The 26,762-nt window shown below is 38.8% G+C and overlaps 2 protein-coding genes across 5 annotated transcripts; one reads left to right on the top strand and one right to left on the bottom strand.

The window, feature by feature from the left end:
- Positions 1-1,994: 1,994 nt before the first annotated feature.
- polr1d (RNA polymerase I and III subunit D) lies at positions 1,995-18,270 on the bottom strand. Its single transcript, XM_041255779.1, has 5 exons — positions 18,178-18,270; positions 11,430-11,527; positions 9,401-9,477; positions 4,361-4,443; positions 1,995-3,328 (listed from the first exon to the last, which is right to left on the bottom strand). Exons 1-5 carry the CDS (start codon positions 18,217-18,219, stop codon positions 3,281-3,283), a joined length of 348 nt encoding a protein of 115 aa, XP_041111713.1. The 5' UTR covers positions 18,220-18,270; the 3' UTR covers positions 1,995-3,280.
- Positions 11,765-25,965, top strand: LOC121318755 (vesicle-associated membrane protein 7). Of its 4 annotated transcripts, XM_041255774.1 has the most exons (9): positions 18,683-18,976; positions 19,291-19,352; positions 19,762-19,944; positions 20,334-20,391; positions 20,480-20,617; positions 23,475-23,565; positions 24,096-24,163; positions 24,409-24,501; positions 24,853-25,965. In XM_041255774.1, exons 2-9 carry the CDS (start codon positions 19,300-19,302, stop codon positions 24,919-24,921), a joined length of 753 nt encoding a protein of 250 aa, XP_041111708.1. In that variant the 5' UTR covers positions 18,683-18,976; positions 19,291-19,299; the 3' UTR covers positions 24,922-25,965. The 4 variants fall into 4 exon arrangements, with proteins under 4 accessions (XP_041111710.1, XP_041111708.1, XP_041111712.1 ...); XM_041255776.1 differs by lacking the exons at positions 18,683-18,976; positions 19,291-19,352 and adding an exon at positions 11,765-12,098; XM_041255778.1 differs by lacking the exon at positions 19,291-19,352 and having other exon boundaries at positions 18,683-18,884.
- The last annotated feature ends 797 nt before the right edge of the window (positions 25,966-26,762 follow it).

The raw sequence follows: 26,762 nt of genomic DNA, 5'->3' as shown, positions 1-26,762 counted from the left end.
CCATCACCCATTTACAGAGGAGTTTCTTGTGAGTTCCCTGTTCATTGTGCAAACAGAGGGGTTAGTATTCTAAAAAATAGTGTTAAGATTTCAGAAAAAAAAGCCTTCTCCAAAAGGGAACAGGTGGGTGGTGGGTTAAGTAAATGGGCTTGTCTTAAGTTAATCAGCTACGATGTTTGAATCGGGGCCAGGACGACAATTTGATTGGTGCAGCTAGCTCTCCTTCGTCGTGTTGCCATGCAAGAGAAAACAGAAGCACATCAAAAGTGTTTGAAGAATATATCAAAGACTATTTAAACAGTATATATATATATATATATATATATATATATATATATATATATATGATATATATATAATATATATATAATATATAAATTTAATATATATGTGTACGATAACATTTACGGCATTTTTTCCGTGTAAATATGTTACACGTGTGCATATTTAAAATTATTTAGAAACGTGTTTTTTTTTTTGTTTTTTTTTAATTATAGCGAAATACTTATTGTGTAATACTTTGAAGTTTGAGAAAGTCATAACGGATTAATGGATCAGGCCTTGACAGGAGGAATTACGTTTTTCAATCCAAACTCTTCCCAATCTGATGAGTTACCAAATTCCTGCTTCCTCTTTCCGACCTGAGGGATTGTGGGTGAAGCCCAACTCTCTTCTTAACTGTAACAAATCTAACCTGCAACTTTGAAAGCATGCAGCAAGACTCCCAGTTACCCATGATATGATGCCTCCAAGCTTCACTGCTCTACGATGAACTAAATTTCCTCTGCTCAAGTTTATCTGACTAAAAATAACTAATAAAACAAAGAAAATCTTTTTTAAAAGACTACGTAAATCTTGTCCTAATTTTGAGTGTACAACCTTTTGGTCTTTTGGGACTTCAATCTATAAACCAAGGTGGGTCGATCGATTTGAGAAGTGAGCGTAAGCCCAAACAGAGTTTGTGTGTGTGTGAGATATATAATAAACTTCCTAAGGACTTTGTATGCATATCTGAGATTAGTCTGAATTCTGGTGTTAAATGCTGGGAATACATTCAACTAAATCCATGCCGGAATAACGAAAAACCAGAATAATAATTATTATGTTCAAACACAAAATACCACTTGTGTTCTGTACTTATCTGAATTACTGTGAAGAAAAAACACTGCCAACGTTTACAGTTGTGTGTTGTTTCTTGTCTTTATGCCATGTCTTGAGAGGGTTATGGGGGTTGACTTTTATTAAAGCTAAGATATTGTATACTTTTATTTATTTTTTTATTTTTAATGTAACGTCAAAGGTGTTTATGGTTGACCTACTTTGACTGACAAAGCTTTTTACATGCTGTTGTCATTGACCAAGATGTACTCTATGTGGATCCATGCTATGCAGCAACATTTGCATTGTGAATGTAAGAGTTCTGCTAAGCTCTCTGGAAATCATGATGCAAGAGTAATCCACACAAGCAGCAGGAATACAAAGATGGTGGTTACCTTGCTGTTAAAATAAACTCAACTCAAACAATTTCAACTTTAATTGGTGGAAAACATTATGGCATTTCTGACAGCAACTTACAGGAAGTTTTTGTCATTCCTGATGACACATGCTGTACTTTGATTCTACCAATCCAATAAGCTAGTATGCTTGTAAACAATATATAGCAAATAAAAACTATTTTACCATGTTTCTAGTTTTAGCTTTTTCTGTAATCAAATTTTGATTTGCACGCAATTTTCACTTTTATTGTTAAATTAAATTTAGCTCAATCTCAAAAGGCATGCAGAACGCTTCTTTTTTTTTTTGGAAGACAAATTCAAAAGGGGTGGATGTTTAACGGTTTTTCCAAAGCACTGTGTCCTTGCTGAAAGGATCTCTGTGAAAAGCATAGCACTCCCACACACACTGTGTTGCAATATAAGCAGATAAAATGTGTTTTGATGTGTGCGTTAGCGTGATTCTAACCTGTTTAAGACAATAATGTAGTAAACCAAGAGGTTTTTTTATTTTTTATTATTTATTTAAAAACAGAAAAGTGAACTGTAAAATGTATACCCATCACTATAACAAGAAAATGCAGGCAGAACTTTTGAATATATGAAATGCCTGGCTTACAGTCCTAGCATGTAGCTGCAATTCAAATTCCAGGATGACAATACCAAGTACACAGCTTGCTTGCTTGCTTGCTTGCTTGCTTGCTTGCTTGCTTTTACCCTTATATTTTATTATTTGAAATTATTCAGATTGCTGCAGCTCTTTGAACTTTCATCCAACAGTACCGGATACATTACATTCTCCACGTTCAACTCCCATCTCTTAGCATGTTCAGGGCCTTGTGGAATTCTCGATTTCTGCTGAGAAGTTCTTCAAGCTGCAGCAGAATTGGTCTTTTCGGCAACTTGGCGTACAGGGTTTATTTGCCTGGGAAGTGACAGTTGCTGTTCAGTCCCTCAGTGACCCAATCATGCACCATGATGTCAACTAGGACGGGCATGTCAAACAAAATATTATCCCTTAAACATCTCACGTCTCCAGCAGTTTATATTTCTAAAGCATTCTAAACAGGCACAGCCAAACAATCATTTTTGGTGATGAAAAATGGAAATAAATAATTCAAGCTCAGCTTTAAAAAAAAAAAAAAAACACAGTAACTGAGGTGGACAGGCACAGTTTGTTTTCTTTCTGTTACCCCCTCGGTTGCTTTACTCATAATAGTATATTGTTTTCATACTTTGTTAACTGTCAGTCTTTTTCCCTGAAACTAAATGTTTTCTGTTCTGCTGGCTCTTGTTGCCTCCCTGTTTCTTCTTGCATTCTATTGGTCCATTCTTAATTTATTCCATCTGTCTTTACTGGTTTAATGGTTTATTCTAAGTTTGTTCTCCAACGGTTTCGTTCTAAACGTACTTCATTTAGTCTCCAATTGTTTCTTTCTAATTACTGTCTGTAACAGTTTATTACTATCTGTCTTAATTTGTTCTCCAAGGGCATCATTCCTGCTGTCAATGTGTGTCTTGCTAACTTGTTGTCTTACTCTCTTCTTACTGTCTAACTTATTTGTTATTTCTAACTGTGTCAAATTTACTTTTGTTGTTTCTTTCAAAAAGTGGCTTTGTTTCTTTAAGTTTCTAGCTTACTAATGTTCTAACTTTAGTGTAATATGTTGTCCTGATTTGTTTCCTAACTTGTACGTTTGCATTTGAGTAAAAACAAAATTGCAAGGTTGGCACCCTGCTAGGAGCTCTGTTGCTATAGGAACCTCAACATTTGGTCCGCTCCAGAATTACTCCATGGCTTCCTCTTTCTGCTCTTTGTATGTCTTCATACTTGTCTGCAACATATTAAAACACACACACAGTACTTTAGTTAATGCATTACAGCTGCCTGCAGAAACATATTCTTTACTCAGGTCATGAGGGAGAAAATCCTCCAAACAAATACTTGTATATGAACCCTGACCTTTTACTGTTTGTCAGTTTGTTATAAATAGGTTAATGTTACAATAATCCAGTTAATTCTGCAGTGGGGTAATGATTCTTCTAACCCTTACAGTAACTTATGCACATGTGTCAACTCCCTCATCATGTCTCAGTCTGTCAAACAACCACATTATTATCTTGTGTGGAGATCAAGGCTGCAAAAGGCTTAAGCCTGTTTACTTTGAAGCGGTAAACAGAAATAAAACCCTAATCCTTAAGAGTATTTTACTAATTGTTTAACTGAACGTACACATTTCCAATGAAAAAGTAACAAAGTAGAGATATGATGTCACTGTAAGTGGCAGAGCCCATCCACACTTTTGAAACCACAAATACATTCCATCACATATGCAGTGACACCAAAATTCAACATAAACTATTATTAGAAATACTAAAATCTCACATGTTCACATTCGGACAAAAATATTATAAATTACACACACACAAAAAAAAGCTTATGATAACTGAACAAAGATGTTATTTGAAACAAAGCACAGGGACTAATTAATTACACAGAGCGTGATGCTATGTCAACTGGCCTAAATTACTTTTTCCACTAGTTTTTCCACTTAGTTTAATCAAAAGCTGGAATCAAGATCACAGGCAAATAGTTTGACAAAATAAATAATTCATGAAAATGTGAAATCAGGAAGAAAAAAAACACACACACACACACTAATCTTCTGAACTGTACTGACAAAACATATTAATAAGGACACACAGGAATTATTAGTGTACTGTTGTTTCATCAGTTCAGCTATATTTTGCACACTCAGGGTTGGTCTAGTCGTAAGTAATGGAAAAATACATACAATGCAGAAAAGGTTTAATGCACTGCCCAAAGATGGTGACTGATCTGTTCTGGAGTTCGTACGTCATCTTACCTCAAAAGTGTTGAGAACGTGCTGGCAGACTGTAGTCAAATCATTCAGGCCTTGACGAAAGGGCTCTACAGCGGGGAGCTCGCCTGCAGAACAGAGAAACCAATTCAAGATGTTTCCTTTCTGCAGAATGCGTGGAGACAGCAATGAACGGCACACAGCCATGCGTAAGAGAAACACAGGTCCATTTATATTAGATACAAAAATAGGACACGGTGAAACTCAGTTCAAGGCCATCAGTAGTCTTGTCAAATTTAAGCATTAAGCCTAACCCTACAATCTCCAACACTACCTCATGCAATCAATCCAAGAACAGAAAAAAAAGAATAGGTACTGAAACCTTGCCGATAGCAAGCAGCCCTTTATAAATCTGAAACCACCCAAGTACTTTGGCACCACCTGGCAGTAGAAGTAGTCGGGTAGAAGGAACATTTCTGGCTTTTAATTGCATAATTGGGCTAATTAATGGAAGGCAGCTTTTCTTGTTGTGAAATGACCACATCTAACTGTCTTAATTTAGACCTGCAGACAAAAAACATGTTAAAGGGAATTAGTCCAGTATCTGCACACCCCTAGTCAAAACCTTTTCTTTCTTTTAGTATTACTGAAGCTCCACTTTTTTTTTTAAAAAACCTCTCCAGTTTGGGTTGTTCTAATAAACTGTGATGGATATGACACTAGAGGAGGCGAAGCGCAGCTTTAAAAACGTATTGCCTTGACAATGGAATTTATCCAAGTTGACTGTTTTCAATTAGTGAGCTAGCAAGGGTGGAGCAGAAGGTAAGCAGAGATGATATCTCCCACCTAGTCTAATCTAGCCTATGCATACTTGGCAAGGAATCCAAGAGGCCATTTAAAACTTAATTTTACACTGCTTCCAAATCAAACATGACCTGAACATTTTCCAGAATAACGTACAGTATACATGACTTTCACACTGAGCCCGATGAAACCGGCGCGCGCAGATAGTCCTCAGGTTAAAAATGTGGATAAAATTAGGTTTCAGATGAAAAGCCAAATGCTCCTCTCTAGCCTTGATGAAAGACTGGTGCATTCTTTTGATGATGACCCTTTAAACTTCATTAGGACATGCATCATGGGTACATGTGCTCATAAGGTCAATTCTTCTATCAAAGTAATCTGGAAATCCCAAGACACAAAGAAACAATTTGAAAGTGGCTCCAGTTAATAAAATAATTCCAGAAACGTTACCTGGGTCATTCACTTCCATTCGCTATATAGGTCTGAAATGTGCAGTTCTGAAATAATCACGTGTTCCAGCAAACGTGTGTGTGTGTGTGATTCATAATAAATGTTATACTCCACCTGGTTAAGAATATTGTCCGTTAGGTTACCTTACTTTCAGCAAGGCTGTTACTGTTTCACTTCCCCAGTCATTTCACCTTAGCAGTGTCTTTTGGGGGGTAAGGAACCTTACTGGCTGCAAAGCTTTAGTAAGTGTAGTACTGTACTACCAGACAATGTTTTCTGGTGAAAGTACTAGAACATGTGTTTCTCTTAAAACTGCTCATTTCAGACTTGCATAACGGATGCCTGCCGGGTAGGATTATGGAATGATTAACAGCCACAGCCACTTTACTTGGCGTGAGAGTCACACATTTCTGATTTCAATTATTTTGTATTGGTCAGTCCTACAGGGGAAATAAGTTTAAAAGGCCACGACACACTAAGCAATTTCAGTGCAATACGATCGCATGCAACCAGATTACAGCCCGGGATTGCTTGGTTATCGCATCACTATTGCGCCGTCCAATTGGGCTTGATCGGATTGCATCCTATCGCAAGCTACCGAGAGGGGCTCTATTTTCATGTAATCAGATGCGATCGCCCTGGACAAGTATCCAATCAGTGACCAAGGAGGAGTCACATGACAACATTTACGCTGACAGGAAAGAACTTGAACTTGACAGGAGTGAGCCGGAGAAGCAATTTCCCCGCTTTGCTCCTATACTCTGTCAATAAGATAGTACCAGTAGGCCCATAACTATAAAAAGTGGCGATCATCTTGACACATGCAAAAAGTTCGGACAAAATTATTTATTAGACTCCCAGGGTACCTAAAAACCTACACTCATGCAAACATCTGAACCTGATTTTTTTAGAAACTTTCCAACTGCTAATGCTGGCAGGGTATAGGTTGATAAAAATCAACCCTTTAGTAAGTTTACAGAATTAAACAGAGTTTTCTTTGCTATACCATTAAAGTGGTCCGTAGTTTTTAAATAGCTGCCTTTCTTAGACCTGTATAGAGGTTTGTAGTTTTAAAAAATTGAAGACAAACCAATGTCTTAAAAAATGGTAGAGAGACTTTTTATGTAAGGGAATGTCAAAAGATGTTTGTCAAACCCTTTTATTTATGAAGATATTTTAAATGGGTTTGATTCACAAGCTGTTGATATATGCTTAGTATTCTTGAATTTCAATCAGCATTCAATAGTGTTTTTGAGCAGTTTACTTCTAAACTAACCTCCCAGAGCCGAGGTATACTGTGCCATTCCTAGGCATGTCCCTGTGGTATGGCCTGCTCACGAGGCTGTACATGATACTAATAAAACAGCAAGACACAATAAACAACAATAATACTAAAACTTTTGTATTTTAGGAAGCTTTATGGCAACAGCCTTTTGTTTCTAGCAGTACTCTAAAAACATGTGTTTTATAAAGTGAAGTCTCAGTTAGACATTTGTGGTTTTTAAAATGTGTTATTTAGTAAACACATGTCTCACTGGATTCAATAAAATGTGTTAAATTAGCTTGTGTCTTTCACTGTGCATATTAAGGCATACACAACCACACCTTGGGGGAAGAAATACCTTTTGTCCATTTAAAAAAATAATAATTCAAAAATCACGTCTCGCTTTTCACCAGTTTTCCATGAGACTAAGTGAGGAACTCCAATATTGTTTTGTGTTACAAAATCATGCCAATGACATGACTGTATTAAACAGTCCGATCAGCTGGGAGGAAGGAATGGTTTGATTGCGTGTTGGTTTACAGTACCAAAAGATCACATATTGGGACTTCTCTTTAGAATCTCAGATTAATGCCATTTTCAGTTCATCATTGTGTGGGATTGCCCTGAGATATTTAAACTATAACAAAAGGGGCATTTATTAATAATGAGAAATTCAAGTGGAAAAAATTAAATAAATCCCTGGCAAATGCATCAAAGGGAAAAAGCTTTATTTTTTTTATTTTTTAAAGTTATAGATATGGAATAATATTAGCAGTGGCTTGCATTTAACAATCATGGCAAGATATGCCGTGTTTGAATGGAACTGCACCAGTTCTACCTGATCGCGATACAAGTATTGCATTTAGTATGTGCAGAAGAATGGTCTCAATCCCTATAAACTTGTTGATGATGTTGTAGAACACAGTGTCCCTTTTTCAGCCCCTGTAATAACTTTCACCACTTCAATTTAAACCACTCTACTGCAAAAAGCACTACCACATGTTTGAGATTCAATGCATTCAGCACAAGGGAAATACCGAAATTGCCTGACACAGAACACAATAGGAATGGTTTCCTGTTTGCAATTGGAGGCATACCAATTTGGAAAATGTCAAAATAAGGTGGGGGGTATTTTATTTTTTATTTTATTTTATTTTCTAAGGTGCAAACATTGTTATTTTCATATTGGTATTAAATATGAAATTCTTGGTCACAAGGAATTAAGAAATGGCTTAACTGTATCAACTTCAGCAATCCATGATGAAAAGTTTTGCTTCCCTTTTTTGATTTTCTATACTGTATTAAACTGCACTTGGGGAAACTGGCTGCACATGTTGTTTCTTGAATTGTAATAAAGATACAGAAAAAATTGCTATCCATTCATCAACCCCTAAGACAAACAAAATAAGTATTTTGGATTTCTGAGTGTTAATATGAATATGTATGTCCAGATCTCAACTGGAAAAAACTGACTTTGGACAATGCAAAAACTCAATCTGTCTGTTACAGGAAATGTAGAACACATTGAGGTCACCAAAGCCCAGGTCTCGCAATTATCTAGCATGGGGATAGTTATCAGAATCGACAATATTTATACATTTTTACAAAACGCTTAACTGCAATTTTACTGTACTCCAACCTGATCTGACAATACCACTGTAATGTATGTGAAATATAAACATTTCCACAAAAAATAATAGTAACCAAATAAAAACAGTAGATCTTAACTAATGACAAGGTTATTAATGGTAGGTAGCACCTCTAAATATTGGCAACTCCCAATCTAGTATTGTCTATTTTCCCCATGAAGTTCAACAGTTTGGTTTTCAAAGACTACAAAATAAATACATGTTTAATACCAGTGTTTCTTTCAAAACTGCAATGATTCACAATTACTTTGTAGGATATAAAATGTGTGAATAAAAGGAATAAGATTTTTCACATTTTTCAAATGTTGACTGAGATGTTCCATTGCTTTTCCAATGTAATTATTTACAAACAGCTGTCTAAACTCACAATGCCTGGCCTCCTTTAAACAGGCATCCAGATTTGCCTTTCACTTATTGTTAACAGTAACAACTGTTTTTGGTGTAAAAAAAAAAAAAATACAGTAATGTTTAGTATTTAGTCCACTCCTTGAACTTATCCAGTTGTGGTAATTCACAGTCCACATAATACCTTGACTGGTGTGATTTCAATACATATACCCAGTGCAAGTTAGCATTGGTATTTATTCTAAGAATTGAGTTGTCTTTAATAAAAAAAAAGGGTTCACACAGCCTGTGGAACACTTCTGTAGTGAACCAATGAGAGATGTCACAATGCAGACTTGTTTAAAACAGTTAAGACAAGAACATCGCCTTCCTCAAGCCAGCCATCAGTACACAGCTGGCCGATGTGAACTTGAGCCCGGAGAAAAAGGGGTGGTAGAGGGGAGGAAGATCACTGGCTGACTGCAAGGCAGGCAGCTTTCCAGATAGATTTCAACCCCTCGGAGACAGGAGGTCAGGCCAGGGACGTGTGAAGGACTACAATCAATACACTAGAGGTAATAAAAAAAAACTCACCTCTCGTCTGAATCCTGAAGTTTATTTTGGTCTCTGAAGGATGAGTAATGCTGTAGCCACAAAACTCCACTTCTGGGCTATGATAAAAGTAGTTAGACAAGTTATTACCGTATATGCCATTAGACATAAAAACTTGTATGTTTTTCAGTGTTCTTGTTTGAAATCCGAAGAATTCTTAATATTTTTTACAGATGTACAATCACTAAAGAGACATGCATGCACTGTTAGTTTGCATTTCATAACCTAGCCAGGATGGGAATAAAAAATGTAAATATATAAACTCTAAAAGAAGTGGTTAAACATTGAATAATATGCTAGATGTATAAAAATTTTAGTAATTTATCATCATATACAGCAGTCCGTCGCACATCCATCTGCTGTCGTGCCATGGTAAGAGCAGACATTATTTAAAAAAAAAAAAAAAAAAAAAAAAAAAAAAAGGAACAGGTTTGACAATTGCCTCCAAGCAGCTTTTCTAATTTGTGCAACAGAAAGATTGACACTGGGGCAGGTTTTATTCTCGGTCGATCTAACGCTCTATTGGTGCACTTTGTAGTAGGCGTGGTATGGTACCCAGTTCACAGGGTAATAAAGCTAATGAAAAGCGTTTTTTTCTGACATTTGTTATAGATTTAACAAAATGCTCTAAACAAAGGAATGAGGCAAAGCAATGTTTGGAATTATTTTATGGAACTGTGGTATGTAAATAATTATGCCAAACAAAATTGCCATACCACAAAAACACAAAAACACATGCTTGAATATTTGAAATGAAAACATTCAGAAATTACTGTGCATGGAGCTACTGATGGCAGTAAAAAGCAAACATCCATAATAAAATGGAACGCTGCAGATGGCAACTGACATTTACTTCGAATACGTCCCTGCGAATGCGTACAACGTGATTTTAAAAGAAGTTTTACTTTCAATATTAATTCAGAGAACACAAGTAGAAAGAATTTACGTACAGGCTTTAAACTTGGCCAGTAAACTCTTACGCAAATCATTTGTTTAAAAAAATAATAATAAAATGTCCTTGATATCTATGTAATTTGCTAACAGAAGGGGATCCCTGAACAGTACAGTTAATATACCAATGTATTTTTAGCATTACATGCAGGACAGCCACTATAAGATCGTTACCTTTATTAAAAATGTGCACAGATGAATCAACCAATGCCCATAAATGAACCGATCAAAAATTTGAATCAAGTGACAGTCCTAATTATTTCAATATATACTCTAATGTGTAAGGTAAATGTTAGTTACTTATTTAGGGTGTCTTTGCTTAGAAAACACTAACCAGGGCTGTTGGTATACACCAGAATGTGTGTGCGTGTGTGTGTGGACATAGTTTAAACTGACACCTGAATAGCATTTAAACATTCATACAAATGTACCAAAAGCGCATCCATATAACCTAATAATGGATATTATTAGGTTATTAAATGGACACCACTGTAGGATTTTTGGTGTTTTCTGAAGAAATGCAGTATACTGTTATTTTGGCATGAATTTACCCAACTGTAACTTTTGTTTTAACCTATCCCCCTTTGGAGTCCAAGGAACACCTTCACAAAAACTACCTGAAGCTTAGAAAATAAATCCAGCAGACTAGCCTGCAAGAGCAGTACCAATATTCTCTGTAATGGGACACATACTGACTTAATAAAGCACACGTCCCACAGACATACTCTATTAGTACTCCCAAACGGCAAGAAAGTTAAGGTTAAATACTTCCCACTTTAACTGAAACATATTTGCAAATAATATTTTGCAGGTAAGAGTTCTCTAGCTGTTACTGGACTATTATCATAACATCCAGGTCTAAAAGCACTTAACCTTTTCAGCTGCATCAACAAAAAAAAAAAGCGGCCATTTTGTTGGTTAATAACCTGGTTGGCAGTAACCGATTCAGTCTCAAATGTCATAGAAAAAGACCAGCCTATCAACAAGTATGAAGTGTAGGTTGCTAGAGGTCAGGGGTTGTGTGTCCGGGGGAGGTGAGTGAGCAAACAAGCAAGCTTACTTCTTCATAATCATGTAGCGAAGCGAGTTCCCCAATGTGTGATCTTCATCATGCAAAACGAAGGTGACGCAAGTGTCATCAGAACCCTCCGCCTGGACCTAAATAAATACAAATCATTTAAAAAAGTACCGTTACTCACTAGAAAATGAACATCATAGGTCATAAACTTAATGGGGAAATGCATTGTTCATGTCAACTTCTACTTGTGAAGGTTCACCAGGAGAAATCATTTCACTTATGAGCAAACAAACAAGATCAAAACTTCCTCCTGCAACACTGCTGGCGCTTTGATTGAACAGAGTATTGTGGGAACAGGAAATGAGCTGGAGATAGCGTGATCTGGATACACTGCAATGCGTTAAGAGAATTAGATTTCTCTTGGCAAACACTCCCAGGTACAAGTTGGCACAGGCATATGATTTATAAAGCAATTATGTTGAGAAATATTGTGCTGCAATATGGACAAAGTTAAGTAAGGCGATTATTTTACACACTGCAGAGTGTTCTGTAACAGGTCGACAACCTTTCAAATGCGGCATGCCAAGATGTCTGATGTCCGGCATGTATTTGGATTGTTTGAGCTGCGCACAGGCTTCAGAACGATCAGTTGTTATTCGACTCGGAGGGGCAGAGAACAGACTTCATGTGTGAAAATACCTGCTTGAACAGGTAAGTGGATCCAAATGCTGAAAGCATGGCGATTGCAGTTTTCTTCAAGCAGTTAAATTTCTCAGGAAGTGATGCCCAGCAGGTCAGAATACAGCCCCCAGGTTCTATTTCAATAGTTTCTAATGTATTTTGCAGATCTCTAAATCTCAGCTTTATAACTATGCGCTGCATTTCAAATTCAACGCCCATCCACTGAAAGACAAATCCAGCTCCTCTCCATGAATTGGTCAGATTAAAATTAGAAAGGAAAACATTGTCCAACAATGTTGGAAATCTTGAAACCTTTCAGAAAATTCTGATTCTAGCGCTTGCATGTACACGCCACTCTCATCAATACTGTCAGTGCATCGTGTCGATAGCTCTTAGGTGTTGGAAGTAGCGGAAGCTTGAATAGCCAACAAAAACTGCCAGTTTCATAACAAATGCCTTCAAGGTTTCGTAAAGATACAAAACTGTTTGCCCTGCACTCTGGAGGCAAAGTAAAGTTCGTTCAGTTGCGAGGTAACGTCAGTCAGGAACATTAGCTTCCCTAACCATCTATCATCATCCAGGCCAGGGTAGATCTGCCCTTTTTCAGACAAGAACTACTTGATAGCACCAAAGCAGTTCACAAAGCAGTCCAAAACCTCTCCATGCCTTAGCCACCAGTTACTGTGAAGAGGATGTTTCTATAAAACACAGTCCATCTCCTCCAGCAGTTATTGAAACTACCTGCGAGTTAAAACAGAGCGAGCAACAAGGAAATTTACAATCCGCACTACTGTATTCATCACATCATTAAGCTGCGAGTTTGCCAAATTTCACTGCATCACTGTGGCTGAGTGTCCCGCCCCTTTATGTTTAGAAGTGTTTTCTGTTGTATGTAGTGTGTTTAATGTTGGTGTTTATGTAAAAAATACATGGGATATAAATATGGGTTGCGAGCACAAGTGTTTAAAATGTATATTTTGTATTTAGGCATGAGGATTGCACAGCACTTCACATGCAAGTAAAATAATACGTGAGCACGGAGAATTGTACTTTTATTAATTCACATGCAGTTGTACCGAGACTCCAACTGAATGATTAATTAGCAATGGAGTCTCGGTACAGCTGCATAAAAGCTGCATGTTTTCACTCACTTGGGGTTGTGTGTTCGATGAGTGGAGAACTGGAATTGCAAACTGCCCGGTCTTTCTTGTGAAGAAATCCAAATTCCTCTGTCCAGCTAGCATGAAATGAATGCACTTTTGCTTTCTTAGACAGACATTTGTCAAGCGCTCCCATCAGGTTCTTTTTTTATTTACTTGTCTCACATTTGCAGCACGTACTGCCAACTCACATGATATATATTATGCATAGATGGCGGATCCCCAAATAATTCCAACACTACATATGCGTAGATTAGATTAAATTCAATAAATAAATACAGTTTTCTTTTAAAAATGAACAAACACGATTGTGGTAAGTACAATAAAAATGTTTTTTTAAATGTAGATCTTCACATGCCCTAAATTTGACTAGCTGTGCGAGTGTCACACAAAACCTTCTCATGTGCTGTAGGCTGCCAACCTGTTCTGCAACACTGACTTCTGGGCTTCTTTTATAGTTTTGCCATTGAGGGTTTTTTTTTTTTTTTTTTTTTTTTTTTAATTATGTTATTTTCATACTGCTGTATCAAAAGGCAAAATATGAGATTCTTGTCAGCAGTAATTAATATATGCCTAAATGTAACTGTATCAACTTCAGAATTCCATGAGTAAAAGTTTGGCTGTATGAAGAGGTTTTGAAAAATGCACTTGAGAAACTGCCTGCACACATGGTTTCTTGAACTGTAATACAAATTTAAATATTTGGGGCGAGTTAATAAGCAAGGTCACCCTTTTAGGAGCAGAATCAGATCAAAAGAGTCTTCCTAGTACTAATATCTTGTGTATTTTAAAGTTATTATTCACCCATTCCAATATGCAAGTGACCTGCAAATGACCATAATGGTAACAGCAGGGTGCATCTGCGGGAGGCTGTGAAGTGAATCCTAAACAGAGTTTAAAATTTCTTTGGATGGGGTCAGCGCTCTTTCTGGAGTAGGCCCGTCTTCTCTGTTGCACACAAGAAGTCTATATAGAAGGCAGAAAGCTACAGCTACTAGAAGGGAGAAGGGGGCGAAATGAGCTAACGAACCCTGGTATGACATGCCTGTGGTTTTGGAATTACTGGATCCAAAAGGAGAGGATCTGAAAAATAAAACGTAAAGGAAATTATCGGTCCCTTTCAAGCTCGTCCAATACTCACAATCAGTTTCCAGAGAAAACAAAACATGCAACACTCGGCTCTTTGTGGTTAAGAGTGTTTTACAGGATTGGGCCAAGATCTGGGAGGCTTTTTGGGAAACCCCTTTTGAGAAGCTTTACTGCTAAACACCGAGTTCCCTGAAGCAAGAGAGGAAAACTCACTGACAAGGGCTGCTCCAAGTAACTGATCCAGGGGGAGAGTGCTAAAGCGAAGCAGGTGCTTTGCCTGTGTGTGGGCCACGACGTTTGCTCATGGGATTAGAGTGATCTACTGCACCTACAAAACACCCCAGCATGTGTATATTTTACACCAAACTGTTTCCCCTCATCAATCATTGTGGCAGTACTGCACTGTTGGTGTTTTGGGATATGCTAGACATCCATGGGGAAATGTGTTTTTGTATACCTAACAGAATCTCATTATAACACTATGAAGTGTTTAGGAATAAGGTAATCTAAAGCATCTGTTAGGGCCCCATATAGTCTGGTTTATTTCCACCCAAAAACAGTACATGCTTTTTTTGTATTACGAGTAAGAGCTTGAAAATAAGATAAAACAAACACTCACAAGCGGTACTGTATGTAAAGACGTTTGTGTTCATTTTTAATGCTCAAAAACAATAAATAAGTTTAGTTTTTTTGATGTACAGTAATTTTATTTTGACGCTGAACTTTTTTTTTCTTTAGCATGCATTACTTGAATGCATTCCAGTAATGATCTCACAAACAGTAAACATGATTTCCCAGCACATGTAAATGTATATAAAACAGGGCCAGGAGATGACATGGTCCCAGGCACACCTGAGGTCAATTATAATTGTAATTGTGCATGCAATTTGTAAGTATTTGCAATTACAATTTGGCACACTATTTCACTGTAATTGCAATTTCAGCTAACAATTCTGCTGTAATTGCAATTTTAATTGAACATGTCAAGTCAATTTCAGGAACAAACATACAAATGCTCTCCAAAGAATATGACAAAGTATAAGCAGGTTACCACAGACCCAGATCAGGGGTATGCAAGACTTTATTCCAACCAGGTCCTTAGATATTGATTTCAATCAGGGTCAATGTAAAGTCCTGCAACTAAATGCAAGCAAGGTGGTGTAATCCTGACCTAGACTATGATGAGAGGGCTAATGAATGACCACACTAAGTTTAACCTCAGCTGGTTTCTGTAGAAAAGGCAAGTGTGATGCATTAAATAGTTTACAAGCTCCTCCCCTCTGTTGTCTGGGATTAAACCCCAGTGAGGATGGAGGTCCTGTTGATTACACTGCGACAGCATCCCAAAGCATGAAAGACCCAGCTATTTTGGGACGTAAACCAGGAAGGGAGGGATGGCAGGATATAACAAACATTATTTCACAGAAGATGTTAGTCACAGCAGAGGAGGAAAGAAGTTGATATACGATTTACCAGGGCAATACCGAGATATTGTGAAAGTTTATTTTTTGGACAAGCAGAGGTGAAAGTGTTCACACTTGGTAGTTTATATCTTAAAAAAAAAAAAAAAAAAAAAAAAAAAAAAAAAAAAGATAGGCACAATTACTGTATGAGGTTGCATGGATTTAATTCCAGCAGTATTGAAAACAGGATTTTTTATTGCTTAAGATACCACAGCAAACAGAGATAGATGGAAGAGCATTGGGTTTATTTGCTTGTGTGGTGTGAAGGTAGGAAAAGTATTTATGCACAACAGTGTCAATACAGTCAGCACTCGGATATCCGTTACCCGGATACATGTCAGTCATTTTTTACCGCCCTTGTATTAAGAACATCAATCCCCATTACATATATATGTAACAAATTAATACACTTACCTGTCACACGCGATTTCTGACTGCCACCCCTTTTCTGATACAAAGCCCATCTCTTCTATATTACAATTTAACTGAATATCCATCACAGCCCGTGCTGATATATATATATATATATATATATATATATATATATATATATATATAATAAAGCCAAATCAGTCTGTCTAATGTGCAGTTTTACCTGACAAATTCAGCCACAACAAAGCGAACGAGACAAGCTAGGGTAATGTAACAGTTAATCATTAAACAGTTTTAGATGCTGTGATGCATTTTTTAAATCTCTGATCTTTAGTTGTTTTTGTGCATTTTCATTTGCAAGTGAACTGACACATTAGGGCTTTACAGCACTTCTGCAATTATGAATACTCACTTTGGATACTGTTTTAATTCCGGAAACTGTGCTGCATTTTATTTTTTTTTTTAATCTTTTGTTTTTTCTAAATTGCATTGCCTTTTACACATGCATGTGCATGGATAACATTTTTATTTAATTTTGCTGTTGGGTCATTGATGGAAAATTTTACATACTGCTACAATACATACCGAATATAAAAGTATGTACTGTATTACAATTAACATGTCGTCTCTAGTTTTGCCAAGTGATATTTTTAGAATCATATCGTTCTGAATTAAAATACTACTTATGTTAAATATAATACTGTACCAACAAAACCACCTACTGTACATCTAAATGGAAGCCTACCTATTTTAAAACACAGTCGTTTCAGATATGTATTTTTGTTTTGTCCGTTTTTCAGGGAACACCGAAAAGATACATGGGGTTGGAACGGGACAAAATGAAATAATCAAATATCCGTCACCTTTAACCGTCACTAAAGTCTAAAATTTTATAGGGTCGGATATGTGGGTGCTGACTGTGCGAACATCAGCATCAACCAGCAGTTGATCAAGTCTGACCCCTAGTGGAGGTCAATGGAAACTTCAACTCGATATAATGTACTATAATGAAACGCCATTCGAGAACCCACTTTCGACCAATGCAGCATGTAAAGTATATGGGAAGTATAGTTTTAATTTTGGGTTTAGCTTACCAGCGCGGATTTATTTATTTATTTATTTTGATAATGAGAAGATATTTATTAACTATGTTACTTCATTCTATTTAAAATTGGTCAAACAATTTGAAACCTAATTCTTTCACATGATACATTTTTAAACCTCTGCATAGTAACTAACTATTAACAAATCACAATACACATTTGAGTTCGTAGACAAAACAAAACAAAAAAAACAGCTTCACAAATTTGTTCTTAAAAAGAATAGACTTTATAATTGATGTCACTCTGTATACAAGTTCATTTCGTTAAGCAGACTAAGCAAACGAAAACACCACGGACAGTAGGTTGTACACCAACTTGGACTTATTGTGTGGATGTTACATTGTTAACTTTATAACATGTAATCATTAAACATTAGCAGTGCATGTGCAACACGTTGGTCTATATTTATCTATTCACTTTTTAAAAGCATGCATTAAACAAATGGCAATTACGCGTATGCAGCACCTATATTAGTACATCTTTGGGAAATACTGCGGGGAATTGAACATTATATGCGACTAATGAAATCCCCCGCCCTGAGGCCAAGGTTCTATCGAGATCCTCACATAAAAATCATCATTCAAGGGTTGTTCAAGTAGCCTACCCCCAGGCAGAGCCCCTGAATTTGAGCAGAAGTTCTGTTTCTCTTGGAAAAGGACCTGCCAGTATGACCAGTTTGTGCTTTCAGCAGTGTCTTGAGAGAGGGAAGTGTAACATTTGATATATCATTGTATGTGAATTAATCAAAATAACTACATGGTAGTTATATAATTAACTAGTAAGAGTGTTTTTCTTTTTTTTTAAGTTATTGACAGGAAACTTTTGCAGTGACGCATGCCTACTGTCGCGTATATTACTATATTGCGATTGACTATTTCTTATTGTATGATAATACAAACATACATTCAAATTTATTACTTACCACCTCCAGTGTTGGTTTTTTCACTCCCTCTTCTGTCGCCATGCTTTCTGTTTCCTCTAAGTCCAGTGTCGCAGGGACATAACGTACACGAAAACCGCGTGGCAGTATGGGCCTTGTAGTCTGATTGGTTATTCTGATTGAGCGTTTCACGGTATTTATATTCATAAAAATGACAGTCACACAGGTAATTCGTAACTTAGTTAATAATTATTTTGTTTTTACGTTGAAATTAGGCCATTGGGTTATATATCATTACCAAAGGGCTAAAACTACAAACAGTCAACACGCGCAAACACCTGATGTCATTTGTAGTACTTATGAGTCGATCAAATTAGTTTCTTTTTACCCACGCTAAACAAAATAAAATGCCATTATTAAAATGTTTATAACTGGTAATACATAATGAAATATATGCATGAGCAGACTGAGCTATATATCAGAAATAAAACTTGACCCTTCTGCTTTCTGAACTACAATACCCATGACGCAAAGCAGCAGGAAGTGGCCTCTGGAGCTGCTTGTGACCCAGGAGCTGAAAATGAAAAACACATGAACGAAGGCGAGAAGATAACGGAAATAAGCAGTATCTTTTTTTTAAGTAACAGGAATTTGAAATACTGTGCTGGGAACACATATTTTAACAAGTAACAGACACAGGCACACTGGCATGTCACGAACGTGTTGTTGACGGGGTAGTTCTGCGGAAGGTGTGTTTATGTACTCGACTCCGCGCTGTCGTAACTGAAAGAGAAAGGGGAAGAATAAACTCGTTTATTTTTTCAACTCTGTCAAAAATCCGGTGGGTAGTCGGCGGTGGAAAAACATGTTGTTTAAAATTTAAAGCATGTTTTGTACCGTACAAGAAGTTTCTCTGTCTGTGGTGTAAAGTCTTCTAATCAATCTAGTTTTTGATTAAGTGTATAGACGCCATCAGACTCGTAATGTGTAAACATTGTGAACTGCTGCAGAAGTAGTATGGTTTTCAGTACTGAGTGTGTGATATTCTATTATGTAGTCCATATGTGTTTTGTCTTTCATTCCCCATGTTAGTGTGTTTAGTTTAGCGTTTTGTTTACCAGAACAATAGAATGAAGAATGTCATGTTATTTACAGGTCTGGAGTATGCCTGCTTGGTACATAGAGTGCAAAGAGGGCATTCGTCATCAAGGAGGAAGGCAGGTTGTGTCTAATCCCCATAAGTGTAAATGACCTTTCAGTCCTGTGGCTTGTTAATCATAGTAGGTAAAGAAAAAACATCATAATAAGAATAAGTGTGATGTTTAATTTCATGTGACACATTGAGGTCATTTTCCTCTGTGGAAACAAGCAGTTATCTTCAGGGAATGTAAACAAACAGGACTGTAAACCTAGTTTCTGATAGAGGGCACATCAGGGCACACTATGTTAGAACGTGGGGAAGAGTTACACAGGTATCAGAATTTAAAATCAGCATTAAGATGTTGGCTTCAATCACGTTGTGTCTATTCTGAAGTTTTCTGTCTTAAATGGATCTTGTGGCTGCTGCTTTGTTAGCCCCTTTCTCTGATAACAATAGTTTATGTATTTCTCATCATTGAATTCCAGATTGAGTTCCCACTCACTTCCTCTACCAGCTGTTGCCATGGCGATCCTCTTTGCAGTAGTGGCTCGTGGTACAACAATCCTGGCGAAGCATGCCTGGTGTGGAGGCAACTTCCTGGAGGTGACCGAGCAAGTATTGGCTAAGATCCCCTCCGAGAACAACAAGCTCACCTACTCGCATGGCAAGTAAGTCTCCTGCCATAACTCGGGGCTCAAGTATTATGAATACGTGTTGTTAATGGACTGTGACATAGCTTCAAACAGTTTACAAAAATTATTGGACTGTGTATGTAAGTTTACAAGGTGTTTTTTTTAAAGTGTGAGCTAAAGCAGGTCATACATGTTTTTCACTATTTTAATTGGTCCAATGTACAGTTTTTGATTGAAAATAGTGTACCAAAATGTAGAAGCCAAAGCTTGGTAAATGTGGCTCATATTACCAGAAGGAGATGCTAATCATCATGACTGCTAGATTGATGTGTACCCACTGGTGCTGCATTTCTGATGGCAATGAAGGATATTTTTAAGCCTTCTCATTCCAGCACTAATCGATTGTATGGTTTTATTTATTTCAGTTACCTGTTTCATTACATTTGTCAAGACAGAATCATTTTCCTCTGTATCACAGACGATGTAAGTAAACCAGTCTCCAAGTATCAATATGTATTCTCTGTCATGTGTTACTATATTGAGGTTAACAGCAGTCTTACTCTGGTTGCAGGACTTTGAGAGATCCCGAGCGTTTAATTTCCTCAACGAGATTAAGAAGCGCTTCCAGACAACGTACGGCTCGCGGGCACAGACGGCACTACCCTACGCCATGAACAGCGAGTTCTCCAGCCTGCTCGCAGCTCAGATGGTACAGAAACCTGCCCAGAGAATGCATCACAGTCCCCAAACTGGTTACTGCACCTTCCCATTCCCACACCTAAAAAATGTGGAGCACATTTTAAGTGTGGAGTTGAGCTAAAACTGCATATTGAGGAAGTTACCAACGGCTGTGTACTAGCTGCTGTACTCATTTCCTGTAAATCCCAACTGCTGCCCTGGTAACGAGGGGGAAGTGAATGGCATCCTCGGAGACCTTCAGAGCAGAAAGTCTGAAAGCAATGGTAGAGCTGATAAGAGCCTGCAGGATTAAGAGGCCTTGTATAAAAACTTGTTAGAAAAATTTCTTCACTCACTAAGCGCTTTTGAAAGTTGATGTAAAAGATTCCCTTATAGCTAATTCAATCATGCGGGTGTGCAGTGTGACTTGTGATAATGTCGGGGTCACTGCCTGTGGCAGTGTTGCCCCGCCCCTGTGTGTGTATTTCGGTGGTGGTGTTGTGTATTCGGTGAGTGGAGAACGGGATTGGAGACGGAGGTTATAATAGTAAAGTAAATAATAGCAGCTCACCGTGTTTGTCTGTGTAGTTCGTTTTTGTTTGTCTCTTTGTTTTGGCTGCCAGTGCCGTGTCCTGTTTTATTACAACCTCTTTATTTGCTGTTTACCTATTAAATGCTGAGCGCGACCAAGCACTCAGCTTCACCAAACTCAACCTCTCTGTGTCTCTTCTGTGTTGGTTCCTGATTCTGGTCTGATGTCACTCGCTATAGCCGTCATTGTGACACGTGGTGTCATCGTGGGATTACCAGCACCTCCTAGAGTAAGAACCGCAGTTTTTTGTTTTAAAAAAAAAAATGGCAAAAGACACAGTCAGGCCATGGGAGTGGATCCAGGAGAATGCGGGGCTGGAGGCCCAGTCCATGTCCTGTGGCTGATGGACAGGGAGCAGTGGGAGGCCTGGGAGCGACAGCACACACCCAAAACGCTGGAGGAAGGTGTAGAGTTGGTCCTCTGCTACCTGGAGGCAGTGATAAAGGGAACTGCAGCTCAGGTAGCAGGGTCTCCAGAGAGAATTCATGGGCTGGTTTGTAGTCCGACTGAGGGAGACCGCCCATTGACTAATGATGGTTCGTCCGGGGGTGCCGTCCCACTTCCACCAGCAGAGGGAGTATGCCCGCTGTCCCCATCTCGACCAGCAGAGGAAGAATGCGTGCTGTCCCCATCTCGACCAGCAGAGGAAGAATGCCTGCTGTCCCCATCTCCACCAGCAGAGGAAGAATGCCTGCTGGTTTCGCCTCCAGAGCCAGAGACCTCCCACTGCTGTCTCCACAGCGAGAGGGAGAGCCGCCCCAGTCCCTTGCAAGTGAGGGAGGGTCACCCCAGTCCCCGGCAAGTGAGGGAGGGTCACCCCAGTCCCCGGCAAGTGAGGGAGAGCCTCGCCCAAGGATGCCCGCCTGGCATCACCCGAGGTTGCCGGCTGCTCCGCATCGCCCAGGGTTGCCGGCTGCTGCGCATCGCCTGGGGCTGCCTGTTGCTCCGCATCGCCTGTGGAGCCACTGGTGGCAGGGTACAAGAGAGAAGCAGAGCTCCCGCTGCTGCCTCTATGGCCAGGGGCTCCCCTCCCAAGTTCGCCTCCCGAGAGTTCGCTGCTGCCTTTGCCTGGGGTCGCTGGAACTGCTTCACCAGGGGTTGCCGTCAGCTCTGCTTGGCCGCAGGGGTCAGTGTGGTAGGAGCCCCACCGGAGGGAGCTGCCAGCTATAAAGAAGGGGTGAAAGGTCAGGAGACCACCTGCTCCCGCAGCAATTTCGCTGCAGGAGTTCTGGGGGCTGGAGTCCTCTCAGAGGGAGCTGCTGGCTGTGAAGAGGGGGGAGGGTCTGGAGACCACCAACCCCAGTAGCTTTTCGGCTGCTGGAATTTCCCTGGCTGAAGGAGTCTGGGAGCTGTCAACACGTCTGCTGACAGCCTCACCATTGGCAGCATTTCTGCTGCTAGTGGTACAGCGGGAGGAGAGACTTGCCCCACTGTCAGCGTGTCTGCTGACGGCATGGCCAGTAACAGCCTGGCTACTGGCAACATTGCTGCCCATGAGCCCCTTAAAGTCCCTGTTCTTGGCCCGGAACTTTTGAGCGAGACTTTTGGGTGGCTGTTGAGGCCATGTGTGCTGTGCACAAAGGGTGGGGGGGGGGGTGTATGTGGCAACGCCGGTCCCTGTGTGTATTTCGGTGTTGTTGTGTGTTCGATGAGTGGAGAACGGGAGAGTGGAGACGGAGGTTATAATAGTAAAGTAAATAATAGCAGCTCACCGTGTTTGTCTGTGTAGTTCGTTTTTGTTTGTCTCTTTGTTTTGGCTGCCAGTGCCGTGTCCTGTTTTGGTGTCAGTGTTTTGTTACAAACTTTTTATTTGCTGTTTACTTATTAAATGCTGAGTGCAGCCAAGCGCTCAGCTTCACCATACTCCACCTCTGTGTCTCTTCTGCGTTGGTTCCTGGTTCTGGTCTGACGTCATCCACTACAGCCGTCTTTGTGACTCTGCCATACGTCGTTGGTGTAGCACAGCAAGTAGCTCGCTCTCCTTTCTTTCATGTGTCAAAAGGGTTAAGCCTTGTTCTGTGTACTAGGAGTGGATAATGTTGTACATTATTAACTCATTGGAGTTATTGCTGTACATTTTGAAATTGTTTGAATTGTACAGTATGTGCATCCTGCTTTTAAATTGATATACACTAAATACAATTTAAGATCGGCGTCTAGGAATCCAGAGAGAATGCTCCTTACACAGTCTAAAGAGCTATGTGCAGAACATTACTATTTAATCAAAACCCATGTTATTTTGTGTGTGTGTTTATATAAGTGCTCCAATATAAATTCTCTCATTTTGTGCGCTCAGAAGCACCATTCAGACATCAAGGGCTCTGACCGTGTGACGGAGACTCAGACCCAGGTGGACGAGCTGAAAGGCATCATGGTCAGAAATATTGGTAGGTAAAAGCAAGCAGCTGCGTTACCACCTCGGATCACTAGTGCATTGTGTTCCTGATTCCCACTTGCACCGTTTCAAAGTGTAGAAAAAGAGCTGAAATGGCTACACTTTGTACTTGATACACACGAACCTGAAGGTGAATACGGTATCCAAGCCTAAAAATGCTGCTCAATTTGAAATGAAACCTAATACGGGTAATGAATATGTTCCTCCTGTTGATTCTTCTTCGTCATTTTTTGTTTCACATCTGAAGACTTTTCAAAACTCAGAAATGTAAAGGATCTGTGTGGTCTCAGTAGAGATATCAGGACGAGGTGCAGAGTGTTGCAGAGGTCCATGTTAATAGTTACACTCCAGTGTACCAGATCTAATTGCACAGGGTTTAGTGACCTCTCTGTCGTGCTTTATTTGCTGTTTTGTTACTGAGTAATAACAGCGTCTGGTGGTTGTTGTATAATCTTGTTAATGCTGTTCATTGCATCTCCTGTCTCCTCATTAAAATAACCAGCTGATGGATCTCTTTTTCAGATTTGGTTGCACAGAGAGGAGAAAGACTGGAGCTGCTAATAGACAAGACAGAGAGCCTGGTGGATTCAGTGAGTTCTCATTATTTACATACACCAGGGAGGTTATAAAGTCAGTGTGCTATTTTGAACTGCTGCTGTGGAAAAAAGTGAGGTGTCCCTGTGAGTATCCTTGTTCTGCTATTTTATGTTATCTCTGCATCTTCAAGACAAACACTGCCCATGAAAAGCAGTGCAGTAAAGTTCAGTTTCTTTATTCATATGTATTTTACATCAACCAGGAAAAGCTTGCCTGAAATGCATTGTTTCTGTTTAAGTCCGTCACGTTCAAAACCACGAGCAGGAACCTGGCCCGGTCAATGTGCATGAAAAACTTCAAGCTCACCATTATAATAGCGGTGGTATCCCTTGTAAGTATCGCCTGTCTCATTCACTAAGAATTGAATAGCTTACATCTGGAAGCAGTTAGATTCACCATCTAGATTTCCATATAGTTTAGTACTGGAAATAAAATAGTTACCTGACACGGCAGCAAACTTTTAGAGTTTATATCTCTATAACCTATATTTACTTCAGCAAGGGTAAATATTCTGCAAATTAGAGTAACAATTGTGGGGGAGTCTCTGTATTACGAAGACCAAATGGAGTAAAGTTGTCTTAAAGTGCAAACAATCACTTGAATAGATCTGCACATTCAGACTGAGATTTGGTAGCTATACTAGACAAATAACCATAGCCCCTCCTCACCTATTCTTTTACAGATTGTGATCTATGTCATCGTCTCCGCAGCCTGTGGTGGGCTCAGCTGGCCAAGCTGTGTCAAAAAGTAACAGGCAGAGGAACGCACCATAGCATGGGGCCCCATTGAGGGAACAGAACTGTACAACCGACCAACTGATAACCAGAGCTCACCTTTAACCTGCGCCCGTTCCTTCCTTCCTCTAATCCGTTCCCATTCAAGGACTACTGCATCCAAGCCTGCCTTATTAACAGAAAAAGACCCATCTAAACAAAAACACATTTTATATACTCATTTCATATAGACGTGGACTCTACAATCATTGTACAGATTGTGATTTAATTGCAGTATTCTAGCCTGATTTACTGTGAAGGTTTAAATGTTGTTCTAGATTTCAGTTCTAATCTTGTAACTTTTCAGTCTTATGAAAGAGTTGATCTAATGGTAGCCATTGTGTGATAAAGCAGGGAATATACTACGACTACCAGCTTGTTTCCCATGTTTCAGATTTGGTTCCCTTTTTTAATGTAGTGGTATATCCTCAGTAAACCTGGATGCACAGACTGTAGCTTTTATTTATAAAGATGGAGACAGAGCTGTCCAATCCCACTGAACTAAATAGATTAATACATGAAAACACAGTGAAAAGGCAAGACCCAGATGTGCAGCTGCAGATGAAAGAAAATAGTGAGCTGTGTACAGGATAGTGGAATCTGAAATTTACAGCAACAGTCACTGCAGAACGTGCACTGAAGGTCATACTAGTCATGTGAGCCCCAATCCTGAAAGCGCAGTCGCTCAAAAAACAGTGACTGACGTTCTGATTTTGAGGATATTAGTTCTGTAACTTGTTCTGTGAAGTTGCTCTTCTCTACATCAATCAATGGAAGACTTGAATGAAAAGGTAGCGTTTTTTTTTAAGAAGCATGTATTATTTATTTCTTTAGCTTTATTTTTTTTATGTATTGACTGTATTGCCTCCAACTCCCTTCTCCTCGATGGTAGCAGCAACCCATGTGATTAATTTACCAACCTGTAAATTGGCTAATAGTTAAGACCTCTTATGGCTATAATATAAATGACTGGTTTTGGCTCTTTTCTGTAAATAAAATAAAATAAATATATTTAAAAAAAATAAATCCAGGTAGTCTACCATCACTTGCTCAAAGGCCCCATTCAATTTGCTGTTAATGAGGGTACATTTGTGTTAAACACACTTAAAAAAAAAAAAAAAACTCTTTTGAAAGAAAATGGGGAAAAAAACTAACACCAAGCTAATCTTTCAGACTGGTTTGTGTCAGGTAGAAATTCTTTAAACTATTCCTTTATAAAACACTTTAAAAGCTACAGTGACTTATACTACATTAACACACTGCACTATTTTTTTATTTTATTTTTGCATATATTCTTTGCAGCATATATTAAGAGATGGGAACTTTACAGTAATGGTTTTATAAGAGAAATTAAAACATATCGTGTGTTGCAGATTAAATTGCACAGGTTATTTTTTACTTATGCAGTTAGGGTTGAACTGTAAACAGGCAATTTGGGTTTCCTGAACTACGTTCAGTTCTTATTTTTTTTATTTTTACCTCCCTGTGTACATTGTAAGGGGTTGTGTTTGAACCTGGAGAGGGATTGAGGCTTGTGGAGGTCAAGTATTTTCCCCTCCTCTGTGGTTGAGCTGTAGTTTGCATTGACCTTTCATCACTTCAATAAAAATTTGATGTGCATGTCATTTTACACTGGCGAATTGACAGTGTTTCTAATGAGAATTGCCTGCATAGAGAGGCTGAAATCCAACCCCAATGTTCACCAGGTAATCCACTGAAGTTATCATCACTCGCGCAAAGGCCCCATTCAATTCAAAGTTAGTGAAGGTATGTTTGTGTTTAATGCATCTAACCATTTTTTTTTTAAATTTAACCCCTG

The sequence above is a fragment of the Polyodon spathula genome, chromosome 7, assembly GCF_017654505.1.
Source record: "Polyodon spathula isolate WHYD16114869_AA chromosome 7, ASM1765450v1, whole genome shotgun sequence".
NCBI classification, from domain to species: Eukaryota; Metazoa; Chordata; class Actinopteri; order Acipenseriformes; family Polyodontidae; genus Polyodon; species Polyodon spathula.
This window is presented reverse-complemented; position numbering and strand designations above follow the sequence as displayed.

Excerpts from the sequence above, each read along its gene's own strand:
- polr1d (XM_041255779.1), bottom strand. The coding sequence starts at position 18,219 with ATGGCGACAGAAGAGGGAGTGAAAAAACCAACACTGGAGGTG. Across the intron at positions 11,528-18,177 it reads AAAAACCAACACTGGAGGTG|GTCCAGGCGGAGGGTTCTGA; the intron begins GTAAGTAATAAA and ends GTATTTATTTAG. Across the intron at positions 9,478-11,429 it reads CGCTACATGATTATGAAGAA|CCCAGAAGTGGAGTTTTGTG; the intron begins GTAAGCTTGCTT and ends CTTTTATCATAG.
- LOC121318755 (XM_041255774.1), top strand. The coding sequence starts at position 19,300 with ATGCCTGCTTGGTACATAGAGTGCAAAGAGGGCATTCGTCATCAAGGA. Across the intron at positions 19,945-20,333 it reads CTCACCTACTCGCATGGCAA|TTACCTGTTTCATTACATTT; the intron begins GTAAGTCTCCTG and ends TATTTATTTCAG. Across the intron at positions 20,392-20,479 it reads TCCTCTGTATCACAGACGAT|GACTTTGAGAGATCCCGAGC; the intron begins GTAAGTAAACCA and ends CTCTGGTTGCAG.